The sequence below is a fragment of the Pipistrellus kuhlii genome, unplaced genomic scaffold (assembly GCF_014108245.1).
Source record: "Pipistrellus kuhlii isolate mPipKuh1 unplaced genomic scaffold, mPipKuh1.p scaffold_m20_p_9, whole genome shotgun sequence".
In the NCBI taxonomy this organism is placed as follows: domain Eukaryota; kingdom Metazoa; phylum Chordata; class Mammalia; order Chiroptera; family Vespertilionidae; genus Pipistrellus; species Pipistrellus kuhlii.
This window is the reverse complement of record NW_023425595.1, coordinates 28,287,926-28,307,402: the sequence shown is the minus strand read 5'-3', so window position 1 is coordinate 28,307,402 and position 19,477 is coordinate 28,287,926. Positions and strand designations below refer to the sequence as shown.

Below are 19,477 nucleotides of genomic sequence, written 5' to 3'. Positions count from 1 at the left end.
TAACCTCAGATCGAGAAGATGTCTTTAATAAAGGATAACTTTATCCTTTGTCTTTTAATCCAACAAATATTCAGTGATCACATACTATGTGCCAGGCCCTGCTCTTGGAGCTGATAGGAGAATAAATAAGAGACAAAAATCCATGTCCGAGTGAAGCTTCAAGTCTAGTGGGAGATGACAGGCACCTAATGAGACTCGGAATTTCTTAGGAAGCCTTTTCAGATTACATATGGTCATCTCTCCAGACATGTTGGCATAGGCTCCTTTAGGGATATGTCTGTTCAAACCCCAAGATAAGAATTCGCCAGTCCATAAAGCTGCTGTTATTTATGGGAAGGTGAGGTGGCAGAAAAAATGGTGATGACCTCCAGTCTGTCTAATTCCAGCAAGCTCTCAGAAAGAATCATTTTTAGCTTCCCATGGTAGCTTTAGCATGGAGAAATCCCACGTTAAGAAATTCAATGGCCAAAACCGGTTTGGCTCAGTGGATAGAGCATAGGCCTGCAGACTGTAAGGTCCCGGGTTCGACTCTGGTCAAGGGCATGTACCTTGGTTGCAGGCACATCCCCAATAAGGGGTGTGCAGAAGGCAGCTGATCAATGATTCTCTCTCATCGATGTTTCTAACTCTCTATCCCTCTCTCTTCCTCTCTGAAAAAAATCAATAATATATATATATATTTTTTAAAATTCTCTTAATGCCTAGCCTGCTTTCACTGAGGTTTTATTTCTCTCCTGTCAGGAAGGATAAAACAGAGAAGAGACTGGCCTTTTCCTTTAAAGGTCCTGGTCCCTGCTGACCTGGGGCCCAGAGCTGCACGCACTCCTTGCCCAGCCTCCCCGCACAGAAGTCGGCATTCACTCAATCCAAGGTCCTAGGGATGAATTTGTCAGCAATGCAGAAAAGGCCCTGCCCTTCCCTCCATGTTTCTGATTCTACCCTCTATCGGGATTGTAAGCATGGCCAAAGCCACTCTCTCTCTCTCTCTGAGCCTCCAGTTTCAATTTCTCAAAGTCGGGCTAACTACATCCCTGGGTTTGTCATAATGGGCAAATGAGGCTTTGGATGTGAAACACTGTCATACACTGTAACTCACTTGGACATACTGAGTTTTTCAGCAGGTTACACTAGGCCAATTGTTCTCAGCAGAGAGTCAGTACATCATGGCCCTTGACAAGTTACTACTGACTTTGAGCAAACAACCTAATCTCTCTAAACCTTAGTTTCTTTATCTATCAAACGGAGGTTAAAAGAATGTATCTCAGAGGATTGTTGTAAGGAATAGAGACAGCGCGTGTCAAGTGTTGGATCGGTGGCTAACACACAGCTTGGTAATTATTGATATTAACAAGGAGCTGATTATTCAAAATAATCGCTTGGCAAACTTTGTCAAAGGAGCGTACCTCTCTGTCCTTAGAGTCTAACTATTCCGGGTGGAGGGGAAGGGAATGAACTAAATATAGCCATAAACTCTTTGCAGCTCATGCTAACAAAAGGAGGAATCTGTCTTCCTGCCCTTTGAATCTAGACTGACCTTGTGATTTGCTTTGACCAATAGGATGTGGTGGAAATTAAGCTGTCCGGGTCCCAAACCCGAGGCCTCAAGTGGTCCTGCAGGTTCCCCCTTCACATGCTTGGCACGCTGCCCGGAGACTGTCACGTAAGGAGGCCCGGCTGGCCTTTTAGAGGATGAGAGGCCACGTGGAGCATAATCAAGGTACCTCGGCCAACAGTCAGCCACCATGTGAGCCGGACACATGAGTGAGGTCATCTTGGACCCAAATGAACCCAGCTAATGAGTGAGCCCAGGGGAAACCTAGAGAGGAACTGCCCAGTGAATGCACAGAAATGTGGGGGCAGGGGGGGGGGGAGGAATCAATTGTTCTAAGCCACTGTGTTTTAGGGTGGTTTGCTACAATGCAATAGTAAAATGATGCAAGTGGAAGAGGCCAGGCTTGTGTGAAATTGCCCTGCCCCACCTCCAGGCCTCCCTCGGCCACGTCCCATCCACACTTGGACTGAGTGTCTTCTCACATGGTCTCATCCCTGGGCTCTTTGTGCTTCCTTTGCCCCTGACTCTTCCTGCTGCATATATTTCCAACTCATTCCACACAGGAAAGGAGAGGTCCACATTTGTTCTTTTTTCCAAGCATCTGGATCCAGCTCCCTCCCCAAAAACACTGACCTACTTGATGACTAAACCATATCAATTCTACATCCTCATGTCTCTCAGATCTACCTCCCTCCCCTACCCTCCCGCTCCTGCTACTTCCTTGGTTCAGATCTCATCTCTCACCAAGACTATTAAAACAGTCTCTTAAATTCCCTCTCTGCTTTCTATCTTAACCCAGTTCAAGTCCATCCTCTCATCTTCTGACATTTTTATAAAATGCAAAGCTCAACATGTTTGCAACTCCCCATTCTCTATAGGACGAAATGCAAATTCACTGGCATGGATGGCAAGGGCCCCCTTGATCTGGGCACCACCTGTTTTTCCTTTGTCATCTCTTACTGTCTTTTCCTCAATATAAACCCTTAGCCACATCAAAATCCTTGCTTTTCACACCTCCAGGCCTCCACACATTCTGTTTCCTTTGCCTGGAACGATGGCCTGTCCACGACACATCTCTGTAGCTCCTCCATGGACTCTCTCTTGACCCTACCCCCACTCACCCAGGTGGAGATGGACAACTGTTGATGCCTCCACTGTGCCTGGAAAAATGTCTATTATGGGATTTGTAACAGTTCATTGTTTCCTCACCTGCCTCCCTTACTAGGCAGTGTGTCTTGTTTATTTTGATATCCCCTGTTTGTTTGCTTTTTGCACTGCAGGTAGAATTCAGTAGGAATTAATTATTTGTGTTGAATGACTAAATTAATGAATAAAAAACAAATGGTTAAAGCCTGCCTGCCTAAAGCACTGTTCCCAGGCTTCCTAGCCCCCTTCCTTATACCATGTGACCTGAAGAACAACACAGGAAAGTACACAAAGCATTGAGAGCAGCCCAGTGTGGCCATCAGTCCCCAAAGCCATCTCCCGTAAGCGGAAACCATAGACTGGACCAAGAGTCTAGAGACCTGGGTTCTCCTCGGGTCCTGGTTCCGTTATTTCCTGGGGGTGTTCACAGGCAAGTCACCTACAAATCCCCTAGCCTTAGGTTCTGTATCTATAAATCAGGGGGAAAACACTTGCTCTTTTTTTAAAAATATATATATTTTTTTATTGATTTCAGAGAGGAAGGGAGAGGGAAAGAGAGATAGAAACATCAATGATGAGAGAGAATCATTGATCGGCTGCCTCCTGCACATCCCACACTGAGCACTGAGCCCACAATCTAGGCATCGAACTGTCACCTCCTGGTTCACAGGTCAATACTCAAACCCTGAGCCATGCAGCTGGGATTTTTGTTTTTGTTTTTTGTTTTTAAAGCACTTGTTCTGAGTATCTTGATATATTAGTCGGGTGTGTAAATTTTAGAAGCATCTGGGCACTATAAATAATTGTAGGAAAGTAGAAGAGATATGAGAGAAAAGTACAAAGAGGCTAAAAGACACCTACGACTCCAGTCTTATCATTTCTCCCCTTCTTTATTTTGAAATCCCAGAACTTGCCACTAGGGATGCAGAAATTGTGGAACTGGGCACTCATGCCTTGCCAGCAGGCAGCCAGTCATGCTGCTCAGCACAGACATGGATGCCAACACTGCAATATAGGACCGGCCAAAACCAACATTGCAGGAGGGAGTAAGACAAACATGAAAGAAATGAAAAGAGAAGAAAGGGAGGAGAATGTAAAGAAAATTTAAAAGAAACCGAAGAGCATGAACACACAGAGACAAATGCATAAGATAAGTGGGTAGATAGAGTATGAATTAAGGTCAGAAAAACTAATTTGTTTCATGTGTGTTCATGCATAAACAGAAAGTGAGAGGATTGTTTTCACAAGAACATGATTCAACTTTGGGTTACTTACCTGGGCCATTGTCAAGTAACATAGCAGGAAGCATTTGTGTGAAGAGATGCCCCATCTATTGTCAAGTGCTTTTTGGAGGAAACACTATCGTTAGTCCTTGATGACATGACAGTTCCGAACTCAGCATGTTCTGACCACAGGGATTCTGAAAGTGTCAGTATCAGGAAGAGGACCAAGCTGGGGTCAGCTGGGGAAAGTTCTGGGGAGTCCAGGAACAAGCCCGAGGCATCAGGATGGGCCGTGGGTGCCATAAAGTGAGTCTGTTTGCAGGTTGAGTTACACAGGCCCAGCTTCCAATGTGCTTAGTCCCTACTAAGCGGGTGTCTAGTTTGCTTCCAAATGAAAATCCTGGGAGTTGGCCATTCACCCTTCTAGGCTGCTCAACTAAGGTGAGTCCTATTGGCCCGATGGGCATCAGCATCCTCCCACCACTCACTGGCTACCCCAACTTTGGAGAGGGCATTCCCACAGAAGAAGAGGGAGGACGGCTGCCCGAGTCCCCGCCAGGAAGCCCGGAGTTTGGTCCCCAGGCCAGAGCAGAGGCTCAGCTCTGTAACTCCCCCCGACATCCCACTCTGGGACAGCCCCAATACAAAGCCAAAGGACGGGTTGACACAACCTCGCCTTACTGCCCCCAGAGTAACTCATCTCAAATGGTGGACGGCCGCAATAGGGTCCAGGACAGCGTCACCCTGCAAGTGGGGCTACACCCGGACCACCACATACAGACTCCTGAGGTCAGTCGCAGGTTTTAGGGTAAGTAGAATGGTAGATAACTAGGATCAGAGCAGAAACTGAGTCACCTTTTCACCTCCAGAAAGTTCACCTAAGAATCCACCAAAGCCTTTCCTGCCTGGCCCCAAGGGAAGGGCGAAGAGGATGGATGGGTGAGCTCTTCTCTGGGTGAGAACCCCAAGTCCTCCACGAAATAGCGACCATGAACATAAAGAATTTACTGTCTCAGAGGCAGGCCAACCATGATGCCCTATAGGAACATCCCAATGCCTGAGTCCAGTAAAGATGGGGTTACTGTATAAAGCAGAACCAGGCACTAGGCAAAGCTAAGAGTGGGGAGTTCCAGGAAAGCACTGGTGACAGTTTTAAAACATGGTCCCCAAGTTCCTTGACATGCCTCCCGACCCTGTGACGATCTGGCTAATAGAATAGAGCAGAAATGAATCTGTGCTACTTTTCAGGCCCAGACCTCAAGGATCCAGCAGCTCCCCTGCTGTGAGGAAGGGAAGCCCAGGCCATGTGGGGAGGGCGCACACAGGTATTCTGACAACAGCCCTTAAGAGTCTTAGAGGCCTTGTTTTTACAAGAGATCTGCAAAGCCCTTACACCCCTTAGAAAGCCTTTGTCTGTCTGTGCGTCTATGAGGCAACCCTTTAAATATTTTTTTTAGGTCTTTGCAAAGGATCTTTCAGTCCCACTTAGATTTTTAAAGATTTATTGAGGGATAATTAAAGCACAATAAACTGTGCAGTTTAAAGTGTACAGTGTGATGAGTTCACACACACAAAACACACTCACACACTATAAAATTGTCACCATGATCTGGAAGCTACTTCTTTTTCCTTTTTTAATTACAAAATACTTTCAGTATTATTTTGTACCAGTTTCAGGTGTACAGCATAGTGGTTAGATAATCACACACTTGACAGTGTTCCCCCTGATGTTACCAGTACCCGCCTGGCTCCACATAGTTATTACAGTATTATTGACTATATTCCCCATGCTGTACTTTACATCCCCGTGACTATTTTTGTAACTGCCCATTTGTTCTTCTTAATCCCTTCACCTCTTTCCCTCAATTCCCCAACCTCCCTCCCTTCAGGCAACCGCCTGTCACTCTCTGCTCTCCGTGTCTATGAGTTTGTTTCAATCTTGTTTGTTCGTTTATTTTGTTCTTTCAATTCCACATACAATGAAATCATATGGTATTTGTCTTCCTCTGACTAATATTTCTTTTTTGCAAATATCAAGTGTTTTTGTTTGTTTGTTTGTTTGTTTGTTTTTACATGGAAGCCATTTCTTAATCTGGGAATTCTTACCTGTGTAGAGAGTACATGAATGAAACAAGTTTCACTTTCTAATCCAGAAAGCCCTTTCTCATTTATGTTTCCTTTAAATTTTGTTTGAAAAGAACAGTTCCTTGTTATTAGCTCTCGTCTTTTCTCTTTTACTGCTGGCAGCTAGCATAAGTGTGTAAGTCCTGATACCAACAAGAACAGCCCTCAGGATCTGCACACACTAAGAAAGACTGCACCCAGAGTCGCCTGGGTGCCTGGACTGGATTTAGAGAACAAGATCCTAGATGCAAGCTGCTGCCACTAACAGGGTGAGACTGGGGATCTTAAGGAGAGAGTGGGTGTATTCTGCATTTGGGAAGGATGTGAGTTTTTGTGACCGGAGAGCAGACTTGTGGCAGTCAGCGACCACAACATATTCCATCTCACCTGCCCTTCTCAGTGATGCTGGCACTCCTCTCATCAAGTAGGAACTACTGTCCGTTTCCTCGTGTGACTTACAATAAATACCCCATTTCTGGCACAGAGCTCCTTGTATTTTCCTAAGGGGTGACAGAGATAAAGGTGTCTTTTTTATGTTAATGAGGTGGCTTTTGGGAGCTGATTTTCAGGAGAACCAACCTTGTGATGGGAAGGTTGAAACTTTCAGTCATACACCCTTATCTCTGGTGAGGTGAGAAGAGCTGGAGGTTGAATCAATCACCAATGGCAGTGGTTTCATCAATCGTGCCTAGGTAATCAAGCCTCTGTAGCAACCCCAAAGGATAAGGCAGAGAGCTTCAGGTGGGTGAATCAGAATGCTTCCATACCAGCCCAAGCTCCAGGGGGACAGGCGTTCCTCTTTGGGACTTGGTCCTAAATACCTCTTCATCTGGTTGTTGATTCCTAGCCTTTATTATGTCCTTTGTATAAACTGGTAATCTAGTGAGCAAACAGTTTTCTGAGTTCTGTGAGCTGCTTTAGAAGATTAAGTCCAGGAAGGGGGAGGGGAACTTAAGAGAACCTCTGATTTACAGTCAGTGGGTCAGAAGCACAAGTGACAACTTGGGTCTGTGATAAGCACCTGGAGTTGAAGACAGTCTTATGGGACTGAGCCCTTAGCCTGTGGAAGCTGATGCTATTATATATTGTGTCAGACTGAGTTGAATTGAAGGACACCCAGCCAATGTAGGAGAATTCCTTAGCGATGCGCGCGCGCGCACACACATACACACACATACACACACACACACACACACACACACACTGTAATGTGGTGGAACTCTTTACCTTGAACTTAGGGAGACCCGTGTAATTGCCTTAATTAACAGAGTAAAATAAAAGACACTATGAACTCTGAGACTAGGTCACTAAAAGGCCATACATTTCTGACTTGTTCTCCTGAGATGCTCACTTGATGAAACCTGAGGTCATGCTGTGAAAGCAACAGCCAAATGCAGAGCCACACGTAGGTGCTCCCCAGCTGAGGTCCCACCTGACTGCCAGCATCCATAGTCAGAGCTGTAAGTGAACAAGCCTTCAGATATTCCAGCCCCTTAGCCTCGGGTCACCCCCACCTTCAAACCACCCCAACTGATGATGCAAGAAACAGAAATGAGCCTTCCCTAATGTTCCTACCCAAACTGTAATTTATAGCAAAATAAACGACAATTTTAAGCCACTAACACAATGTTTTAAGGCACTAATGTTTAAGCCATCCTTAGTTTAGGGGTGTTTGTTATGCAACAGTAAATAACCAATTAATACTGATGACATCATGCTGGGATTGTTAGGAAGCAACTTTGGAAATCAGGGAACTAAGGCCACAGCTCCTCCTGAGGGATGGTCTCCATGGGCAGGACAGGCTCTGCAATACTATCTTCTACCCACAGTCACTATTCTCAGATTTTTCTTCCCTGTAAGCGCTTACCCTCCTCCTGAAATTGAAGGAACCAGGTTTGAATCTATACTCACTTTGGTAGTGATGTCTCAAGACCTCTCTGGACTTCACCATATCACCAACTAAGCCCTCCTTTGCACAGAAACCTGCACATGTGAGTTGAAATTATGGTTCTACTGTCAATTAGCTACGTGGGCTTTAACTTCCTCATGTGTAACATCAAGCAACTGGGCCCAAAGAATCCCAAGATTCCCCTCCAACTCCAACATTCCAAAAGAGTATTACTGTGCTTGCAAGGAGGTCCAGTTGTGTTGGGAAATGAGACCCACACAGACACCCACTATATGAGCCCCTATTTGATAAGTGCCATTTGCACACTCCCATCTGAGGGCTCTAGGAGCGAATTCCGAGGGAGAGGAATCCTTCCTAACTGGGAGATCAGGAAAAGTGCTGGGAGGAACCGAACTAACATCATTTGCATCCAGACTGGCATGTACAGTTTGCCACAGAGGGCAGTAAGAAAGGTAGGAAGAAAGACCAGAGCTTCTTGTGAAAGCTACACAAGCCAGGCCAAGTTCCACCGTATCATGGACAGCAGCAGTTTCTGAACAGAGAGCTTAAAAGTTAACGAAGAATCAAGCAAGCTAGCCTTAAGTTTTTCCTCCCATCAGCTTTGTATACTTGGGGAGTACCTTCTCTTCTCTGCATCTGTTTCCCATCTGTAACATGGGTAGGTTAGATTGAATGAAACTCTAAGGTTCCTTTTCAGCTCTGCCTTTCTTAACATCTATGGACTGAATGGAAAGGGAGTTAACAGGACCCATTAGGAAGGTACTAAGAAGACTCAGAACAGTAGTAGCCTTTGCTAGAAGTTGCAATGACCCAGGTGCTGGAGCTTCACAGCAAAGAAGCTGTTCAGGAACTCAGCAGGCATCACAAGTCTTCTGAGAGCAGCGCCTGCGGCCTGCCAGGTCTTACAAGTACAGCACATGTGAAATCTCCACATGTTCACACCAGCTAGGTGGCTGAATTCACTATAAACATAACACTTCCTTGTTTGCAAGGCATTAAGCTGCTTCCAGTCCATCCCAGCTCATCAGCACCAACATCAGAAAGCCTGACCTTTGGAATTTGGAGGAGCTTTGAGAATACCCCCTCCAACACCCAGAATTGGATGCAACCAAATCTTCTGAGCTGGAGTAGGAACAGCTGTAGGGAGGGCGGCGTATCTGGCAACTAAGGGTGAATCCTCATCAACAAAGAGAAAGGGAAACTTACTCCAAGAGACCAAAACAGAGCAAAAGAACAAAACTTTGGTGGTTAAATGAAAAGGCTTAGTTAGAGTTCTATCTCTTTCGTATATATCTTGCCAAATCAAGACTGAGCTTACAACGGAAAAGAAAGAATGGAAATTAGCAAAACACCCGTAAAAACCTAATAATGGAATGGAATTCATGACCTTTAACCCATGTCGGCTTAGTTGTAGCACCAGGTGAAGTTGGATTCAAATTAAGGACACAGCCTTGCAAATACATATATTGACTTTCCACAGGGGTCCCATCAGCCTTACACCAGCTTCTCATGTCCCAGAGGACACTCTGTCCCCAAATTTAGATACAAATGCCTGTGAGTACATTGGGTTCCTCTGCTTCCATGTGCATGATGTAAAGGTCCCCAAGGCAGCCTGGGAGTCAAAGGCCCAGCTTTCGAAGGCCCTAGGATCCCTATACTCCCCAAAGTTTCTGTCAGTCACACCAGGGAGTCTTTTTCTGAGCTGGCAATGATAAAAGGGCTCCAGGTTACTGAAAGGTTGAACTAAGAAATTCAGGTGCCAAGGTCACCAATCCAAGCTGTAAATTCTTTGAGAAAAGAGAATGGATTGTCCCTCTTTGTCCCCTACTGTCTACCACAGAGCCTGGCACATAGGAGGAAAGCCCTCAGGGTTCACTGGCAACGACTTCCTCAATGAACTGGTGACTTACTGCCTACAGCCCAAAGAACACCCCGCAAGAGGCTGTGGGTAAAGGCAGCCAGGGAAACCATCAGATGGCAATTTCAAAATGACACCTCCAGTCCAGCAGCAACTTCTGAGAGAAGTGTGTAACTAGCCACAGCAGCCTGTGACTCCAGGCCAGAAGCCCAGGAAAGGAGGGTGGGAGGGAGGAAAGGAAGGAAGTGGAAATGCTATGGAAGGAAGGAAGGAAGGAAAGAAGGGAGGGAGGGAAGGAGGGAGGGAGGGGAAAGGAAGACTTAGAAGGAAGGCTGGAAAATGCTTTTTTTAGGCACATCAGAGGCTCAGATATTTACAAACACCACCCATCTTGTTATGACGGCAAGCATGCTGGGAAGCTAAAGAAAAAGCAGTTTCTAAAAATGTTTAAAACACGTAGATATGCATTCCAAATAGAAACTGGAGAACCATCAGCAGTCCTGATTCTGCTTTGCGACTGATATAAACAATGCATCTACCCCTCCACATTGTGGAAATTAGAAGAAAAAAATGAACAGGGCTACTGGGTCTGGTAACTTCTAATTCAGGTTCTAAATATACTATTTCCTCAAAAATTAATAATCTCATATAATGTTTATTCTACCTCTACAGTCTCTCATTATGGGAACAGTAGTTACTTCCCAGTCTCCATCTGCCACTAGACTGGTGAGAACCCAGCAAAGTAGACAATGGGAGACGAAGACTCTGAGCTCTACACCTGTTCCTCCTTGGCCACTACATGCCCTGGGAGAAGCCGGTTTTTCTATCTGTTTTACCCAAGAAGTTGATGGATCCTGTCATTCTCAGCCTTTCCCAGTTCAGCATGCAAGTAACTCTAGTCTAGGTTGGAAAGGGTGCATGGGTCTTGTTGCCACAGAGTGGATTTTCATTTTGTTTTAAGTATCAAGCTCTTGGGTACTTAACAAATCAGAACCTGCCAGTCTCCATTGGTTGGCACAGCCCACCCAGAACAATTCCACTGGGACCAAACCCTACAGGTGTGATGTAAGGAACTCCTGCCTCATCCATGCCAGTGACTCCCCGGGGGCTACATCCTGCACCCCATTCCACAGACCATATCTGGACTCCAGCTCTAAATGAATCAAACATCTATCACCACCTCTAGCCAGATCTGAGGGTGCTGCATCCCCCTGGACTCCGCCTGGCACTGCACAGCCCAGACAGGAACAGCCTAACCCACTCTAAGCTGAGATCCTTCTCACAGTTAGGTCTCCATTCTAGTGGCGGAGGTACCAAAAGCCCAATCTGCCTACCTGAGATTCAGCAGAAGAGACTATGAAAGGTACGTGGCTTTAATAAAGGAGCCCGTTGTTTCTTCTAGGACAGTGGTCGGCAAACTCATTAGCCGAAAGAGCCGAATATCAACAGTACAGCGATTGAAATTTCTTTTGAGAGCCAAATTTTTTAAACTTAAACTTCTTCTAACGCCACTTCTTCAAAATAGACTCGCCCAGGCAGTGGTATTTGCTGGAAGAGCCACACTCAAGGGGCCAAAGAGCCGCATGTGGCTCGCGATCCACAGTTTGCCGACCACGGTTCTAGGACATCAGCATCCAGTCTTAGCCAAGACCTGAGCAGCCCTGGTGAGCGCTGGACATCTACCTGCCAGCTCTGGAGGCTCTTACCCCATCACAGGGCGGGACCTAACTTTACTGAGCGCCTTTGTGCCAGACACTGTGCTAAACACTGACATGCATTGTGTCAGTCCCCACAGCACCTCTGTGACATAAGTACTATTATTATTTTACAGAGGAGTAACCAAGATTTTAGAGGGCATAAGAAAACACCCTGCAATCTCACATTTTGGGAAGTAGTTAAAGCTTGGATTTAAAGTCAGTTCTGTGAGTCCAAAATCGTGGTTTTGTCATGGTCCAACATTCCCACTTTTAAAAAAGAAGACAAAACCAACAAAGTAGATTACAGGTTCCGCTGACTAAAATTCCCGAAGCTGCTTTGTCTGCAGCCCAGCCTAAATTCTTGTAGGCCTGGACTTCTGCTTGAACTTGTGCTAATGTGCATAATTGCCTCCCCTTGTCCCCTATTGTGGTCAGCCTCCCTCGCTATAGCACAGCCCAGCTCGGGGTAGCCCCCAGCTGTCCCCACTTTGGGAAAAAGATCCATCCAGAAGAACACCAGCTGCTGCTTGCTGGCTCCGTTCCTGGAGCTCGAGGCTCCTCCAACAGCACAAAGCAAAGTTTGTTTCACAGTCCCTGTTTGCTCTCTCCTATGGAGACTTTCAGAACTAGAAAATAATACATACATTAGAGATTACTTTTGCTTCATGGTCAGCATGAGCTGGGCCCAAACTACTTACCTGGAGACTGTCAGAGTCATGAGGATAATCACTTACATTTGGGCAAGGATCCTATCCAAGACCCAGGCCATTTGGCTGGTCCTTGATAACCCCTCCAGTGAACCCCATTTCCCCAGCAAATGCTCCCCTACTCACCTGCTCAGAGTCCCCCGAGGCGCCTTAGTGCCTCCAGCTCCGTGGGTGATGCTGGAATTCTTGTTGGCAGTCATGGTCATTTCGGCTCTCTGCAAACCCAGAGCCCTGCAAAGACACGGCCTATGAGCCAAGTTTCCACGGGCAGCGAAAAACACCTCAAACATTTCCAGATGACCTTCAACACTGCCAGGAGGGTTTCTGTGGCGGGTGGTAGGAACCACTTTCCCACATATATTTAATTCCACATATTATAGCTCAGAAGCCTCAAAGGACCCCTGGTCTGGGTTAGGAAAAGAGTCTAACAGACAACAGTTCGCAGAAAATGATAAAAACTCCATTCTCCATCCTACCTCTCCCCATTTAAGTTAGAGTTTCCCAAATTCCTAGCATGCCATACAGTCTTTATAAATTTTGCCATATTGGTCTACCTCCTGAACAACTACTCATCCAAATTTTTTCTTGAATCAACTAAAAATTGACTTGCTTTTTTCAAAATGTTGTAAATAATGAATCATTCATTCAACAAATATGTACTGAGTGCCCATGTATGTCCTAGGCACTGCCATCCAGCAAAGACAGAAAGAAAGCCTCTTCCCTCACAGAGCTTACTCACATCCTGTTGGGGAGAAACAGACGATGAGCATGCATGTGTGACAGGTGTGTGGCACATAAGTGTACATTTGTAAATAATATGAGGGGAAAAAATAAAGCAAGTCAGAAGGATTGTAAAAGGTCTGTCCTTTTCAATAGGATGTTCAGGTAAGAATATTCTGATAAAGTGACATTTGTGCCAACACCACAAAATAATAAGCATTAGAATAAAATTAACATACATTTAGGTATTTAAGTACTTACAAAATGAAAATTGTCCATTCATGTACCACATACAGTTACCTAATATATTTAGGGAATATTATTTTATGCTAAAATAATGAAAGGAAGAAAAGGGTTAAAATTTAAGAGTACATCCAGATTAGAAAGGAAGAAATAAAGTTATATCTTATTTTCAGATGGTATGATTTTGTATGTAGAGAATCCAAAGAATTCCACTAAAAAACTCTTAAGCTAATATATAAAGTTAAGCAAGTTTGCAAGATACAGAGTAATATTTTTTTCAGAGTAATACTTTTTAAAAATCAATTTGATGTCTAGCAGTGAACTATAGGAGAATAAACACAGCAGCAGTGAACAATAGGAGAATAAACACCAAGAAAAACAATAGCAGCAAAAAAGATAACATACTTAGGAATAAATTTAACAAAAGAAGTGCAAAATTTGTACACTATAAACTACTGAGCATCATTAAAATTAAATAATACATACATAAATAGAAAGACATAGCATGTTCCTGAATTTAAAAACTCAAATTGTTAAGTTAGTAACATTCATCTAAGTGATCTAAAGATTGAATAGAACACTCAGCAACTGCAGAAACTGACTAGGCGACCCTGAAATCTCAGGGCGATGTAAGCGACTGAGAGCAGCCAACATAATCTTGAAGTAGAATAAAATTGGTAGGCTCTCTCAGACTTGTTAATTTCAAAACATACTACAAAGTCAGAGCAATCAAGACAGTGTGTATAGGCACAAGAACAGAAACAGAGATCAACGGAATAGAGTTGAGAGTCTACAAATACTAAGCCCATACAGTTAACTGATTTTCAACCAGTTGACCATAAGATGCCAAGACAATTCAACAGGGAAAGAGGCTTTTCAACAAATGGTGCTAGGATATTCATCTGTGCAAGAATAAAGTAGGACCCTTACCTCATTCATTCAAAACCCAACTATAAGAATTAAAACCACAAAAGAAATGCCTAGATGAAAGTATGGAGGTAAATCTTGTAACACTGGGTTAGACAACGGTTTCTTAGCTGTGAAATAAAAACCACAAGCAACAACAACAACAACAATAAAAAAGACATAAACTGATTTATACCAAAATTTAAAAAAACACCTTTGTGCTGTTAGAAATACCATAAGAAAGTAAAAAGACACCCATAGAATGGGAGAAATTATTTGCAAATCATATATTTACTAAGGAACTTGTATCTAGAACAAATAAAGAACTCTTACAACTTGACAGAAATACAAATAACTCAATTAAAAAGCAGATAAAGGATTTGAATAGACATTTTTCCAGAGAAATAAAATTGGCCAATAAGTACGTGAAACCATGTTCAACATACTGAACATTGGAACACACAAATCAAAACTACAATGAGGAATTACTTCACACGCACTAGGATGACTGTGATAAAAAGACAGATAAAAACAAGTTCTAGTGAGGCTGTGGAGAAACTGGAACCTTTATTCAAAATGTGCAGCCACTTTGGAAGTTCCTCAAAAAATTAAACACAGTTACCATAAGACCATCCCCATCCACTCTTAGGGATATACCCAAGAGAAATAAAAACATTAGGTCCAGACAAATACTGAAAACAGATGTTTATAACAGCATTATCCATCATAGCGAAAAAGTAGAACAACACAATGACCACCAACAGATCAATGCATAAACAAAATGTGGTATGTACAGATGATGGAATAGTATTCACACATAAAAAGGAATAAAGTGCATTGATACATTATACATTCTCTAACATGGGTAATCCCTAAGGCCATTTTTTAAAAATGTCCAGAATAGGGCAAATCTATAGAGACAGACAGTAGATCGGTGGTTGCTGAGGTTGGATTGAGGGTAGAAGAATGAGGAGTGACTAAATGAGCATGGGGGTTTCTTTTTGGGGTGAAAGAAGTTCTAGAATTAGATAATGGTGATGGTTGCACAATTCTGTAAGTATATTAAAACCAACTGAACTATACACTTTATGGGAGTAAATTTTATAGTAGGTAAATATCTCAATTTAGATGTCAAAACCAAAGTTAAGGGCAAAAAAACAACCTATTTTAAGTGCCTTGGAGAGTGGCTGTGAGACAACCACAGTGAATGAGCAGTCTGGGCTGGGCTGACACCACCTTCTCACAAGCTGAACAATTCAGGAGCCGTCGTTCTCTTACTCTGATGGGCATTCTCATCACATTGACCAAAATCAAGTATATTTAAATAAACACATATTTATTTATGGTCACTAATAACCTTAATCCCAGAAGCTATCTATTTATTACCTTGGTACAAATAAGTGGTGGTCTTGATGATTAAAATAAGCCAGATCTAATTCTTGATATCATTTATACTTCTTTCCTAATTTCAACATGAAATGCTCTACCTCTAATTTCTTTAACGTCACAGAAGCTGTCAGTGTTGTGGGGTTTTTGTTGTTGTTGTTGTTTTTAAAAAATATATATATTTTATTGAATTTTTTTACAGAGAGGAAGGGAGAGAGTTAGAAACATCGATGAGTGAGAAACATCGGTTAGCTGCCTCCTGCACACCCCCTACTGGAGATGTGCCCACAACCAAGGTATGTGCCCTTGACCAGAATCAAACCTGGGACCTTTCAGTCTGCAGGCCAACACATTATCCACCAAGCCAAATCGGTTTCGGCAGAATTGTGGTTTTGACGATGTGGGAGTGGCTGGAGTGGGAGCTAGAAAGAAAAGGGAGGAAGCAGCCAGCAGGAATAAGGGCGATTATCTATGAATGATAGCAATGAAACACCCTCCAAGGTGAATACTACGCTTTAACAAAAAGAAAACCAACCCTGAGCTTCACTTTTATCCTTCCTAATGCGGAGAAAAGCCAGCCCCTACCTGTTTCGGGGAAAGTGATTAAAAACTGAAGTTTACAGTTAGCGATGGTGATTATGATGATGATGATGATAAAGAAGAAGAAAGGAGGAGGAGAAAAAGGAGGAGCCAATCCTGCCACCAGATCATTGATGTGCACTGGCCCTGGTGGGATATTCCTTTTTTATATATTTTCTTTTTATTGGTTTCAGAGAGAATGGGAGACAGAAACGTCAATGCTGAGAGAGAACCATTGATTGGCTGCCTCCTGCACACCCTACACTGGGGATCAAGCCTACAATCCGGGCATGTGCTGGGGAATTGAACTGTGACTTCCTGGTTCATAGGTCAAGCTCAACCACTGAGCCACACCAGCCGGGCTGGTGAGATATTCTTTACTTGCACCAACCCAATGCCAAGTTAAGTGCTTGACATATGGCTGTGTGTGAGAGAGAAAGAAGGGAGCGAACAGGCAGCCTCTGGAAGCTTTCCCAGGCCAGTGTTCCGGGTCCTCAGGGAACACAGTGTTACAAGGAATCAGCTTGCTGAGCATAGTGTTCAACTGTGCCCATGGCAACAATGGTCGCAATAACCATGCAACCATCCAAACAACACTGGACATGCTCTAGCAGCTCCAGGGCAAGCCCCCAGGGAAAGGGCAGAAGACTTGTGGAAAGAGTGAAAACGGAAATATTTTAAGAGAACAGGATGAAACGCATGTTCTCTTTCTTTGAATTCCCGATGTGGGGGGTGGGGGGGATCCACTGCTCTGAGATTAGAACAGAGTCAACTTGGTAAGAAGGAAAAATGTATATGATTCTGGTGTTTGCTTGGACCAAGAAGAAATATGCTGTGACGATGTAACCAAGCAAGGAATGAGTCAAAATTGCTACCAGGGACTCTTGGTCACACTTCTGCAAGAGCAGGGCCTAGGAGTTAGGGCAACATGGGCAGGCACTGCTGAGAACCCCAGAGGGCCCATTAAGTCAGTAGAGGAAAAATATATTCTCCTCACAGTCCTCGCTCCCACCTGCTCTCTATAGGCCCAATCTGTCAGGGTCAGGGAATGATCTAGAGAAGCAAGGGGATGAGAGGTTGTTTTGTTAGTTCCTAGGCCCATCCATGGCCAAGTCCGGACAGAAACTTCATGTTTGGGAAAATGGAATTACTGAATTAGCATCTACCACCAGAATTGCTCAAAACTCCAGCTCTGACAAATTATAAACTATCTGAAGAGGTACCAAGCAGAGAAAAGAACATGATAAGGTACCTCTGGAACTTTTCTACACACTCTGCACTGTGACAGAGACCGCAGTCCCAGGCACCTAAGGTGCAGCGGGAAGAACACCCCCGATCTGGATGTGCAGTGCACATCGAACCTGGGGACCTTCAGTCCACAGGATGATGCTCTATCCACGAGCCAAACGGGCTAGGCTGGATCTTTATATAATTACTAGAGGCCAGGTGCACGGATTCATGCACCATGCACTGGTGGGGTCCCTCAGCATGGCCTGCGGGGATTGGGCCGAAACCAGCAGTCCAACATCCCCAGAGGGATATAGTAGTGTGCAGAGCAGCAGGTGGCTAGGGAGGAGCCTGAGCCCAGGCTGCTCATCCCAGCCCCACTGCACCTGCTGCTGCTGCTCAGTAGGTCCGCTGCCACTCTGCTGCGCTCTCACGTGCCTGTCCTAGGGCGATAGCAATACACCCATGACCAAGAAGCAGCCGCAGGCTTTCGCTCAGTCAGTCGTGATGCCGGTCCTGATCCCAGTTCGGTCTGGATGAGGGAGGGGCACGCTCCCCAGCCATGAGCCCAGCATCTGGTGCCCATCAGTCAGCTGGGCAGTGCTCTGACTGTGGGAGTGCACTCACCACTAGTGGGCAGGGCAGCTCCTGTGTTGAGCGTCTGCCCCCTGGTGGTCAGTGCGCATCATAGCGACCAGTCGAATGATCAAATGGTCGGATGGTCGCTTAGGCTTTTATATATATATATATAAGCTACAGCTAAAGTTAGAAGCACTTCAGATGTTTTAAATCATTCAACCCTTTCCACAACCTGATGAAGGTGATTCTATTATCATTCACTCATTAGAGAGAAAACCAAAGCACCAAGCAGTTAAACAGCTTGCCCCAGGCACATGGCTAGAGTGCAGGGCAGGAACTGGAGCCCCGGTGGGCTGCACCTGTGCCCCAGCCCTGATCCAGGACCCTGTATGGCCTCCAGGCATCTTCTAACTCAGTCCTCACCATTTCTCGAGGTAGGAGGTCACACGGACCTGTTTTTCCAATCAGGAGGTTTCGGTTCAGAAAGATTCAATGACTGGCTGAAGATCCCTCACCTAGTGAAGGAACAGAGCAGGAATGTGGACTCGGTTCTGCTTGACTCCTTGGTCCATTTACGCCCCTTGGCACCGATGGGATGCTTGCTAAGCATACAGAGTCCCAGGCCCCACCTATACCTCCTGAATGGGAATCTGTGGGATGGGGCTTAGGAATCTGCATTTTCCAAAAGTGCTTAGGCTGGTCTTATATACACACAAGTATAAAAACACATCCTATAGCCACCCTCAGAGGACTCGGGAAGGTAGAAAAGGTCATTACTGACCATCTTCACAAGAGTGTGCCCAGCTGTGAACAAATTAAGATGAACACTCGCTCCCTCCTCCTCCCCCTGGGCTTCTTCCACCCTCAGCGACAAAGGAGCAGGTCCATCGCTGGATCCAGTGGAGGCACTTCCACCGTGTCCTCTAAACAGCTGACTCGGTCTCCAGGTGTGCTCAGAGTTCTTGTATCTCAAACCAGCTCTTCCCAACAACCTCATATAGCTAACAACAGCTTTCCTCAATTTCTCCTGCGAAAAAAGTTTATACCAAAGACATAAGCTGGTTTTTTGCAATAATAATAATAATAATAATAATAATAATTAAAAAATCTCATTTGGCCTTTCCTTTATGTATAAAAATTTTGAATCAGGTGCCAAACATTTAAAAAAAAAACACACAAAAACTGGATGTGTACAAATAAAATACTAATAAAAATTCAGATTTTTTGGGCTTCTTTTGAAAAAATCAGAAAATCTGCCATTATCATCTGCATTTTTATACAGGGGTGGGCAAAAGTAGGCTTACAGTTGTCCGAATGGAAAAAGACATGCAGGTTATGATGATTACAATAGGTCTATTAACCTATCTGTACTCACAACTGTAAACCTACTTTTGCCCACGCCTGTCTGGCCACAGCTGGCTGGACTTGAGAAGTAGCCCATTTAGATGCAGCAAGCTCTCTCTCTCCAGTTTACCGCTGTCCCTCCCCACCCAACACCCGCAGCTGGCCAGCCTTAGGCAGCTCTGCACCGGACTCTCCCGGTGGTCGGCAGGTGAGCACTGCGGCCCCGCAGGGAAGGGCTGGGCGGTGCTGCGCTGTGAGCAGCCACACGAAGCCTCTT

The 19,477-nt window shown here is 44.7% G+C and overlaps 1 protein-coding gene across 6 annotated transcripts in view; it reads right to left on the bottom strand.

Annotated features, from left to right (window-relative positions):
- Nucleotides 1-19,477, bottom strand: part of DENND2B (DENN domain containing 2B) — a 148,586-nt gene that overhangs the window by 37,476 nt on the left and 91,633 nt on the right. For all 6 annotated transcript variants that reach the window (XM_036427235.2, XM_036427239.2, XM_036427234.2 and 3 more), the window contains one exon: nucleotides 12,343-12,447. In XM_036427235.2, coding sequence (XP_036283128.1) covers nucleotides 12,343-12,422 — 80 coding nt within the window. In that variant the 5' untranslated portion in view covers nucleotides 12,423-12,447. The remainder of the gene's footprint in view (nucleotides 1-12,342; nucleotides 12,448-19,477) is intronic.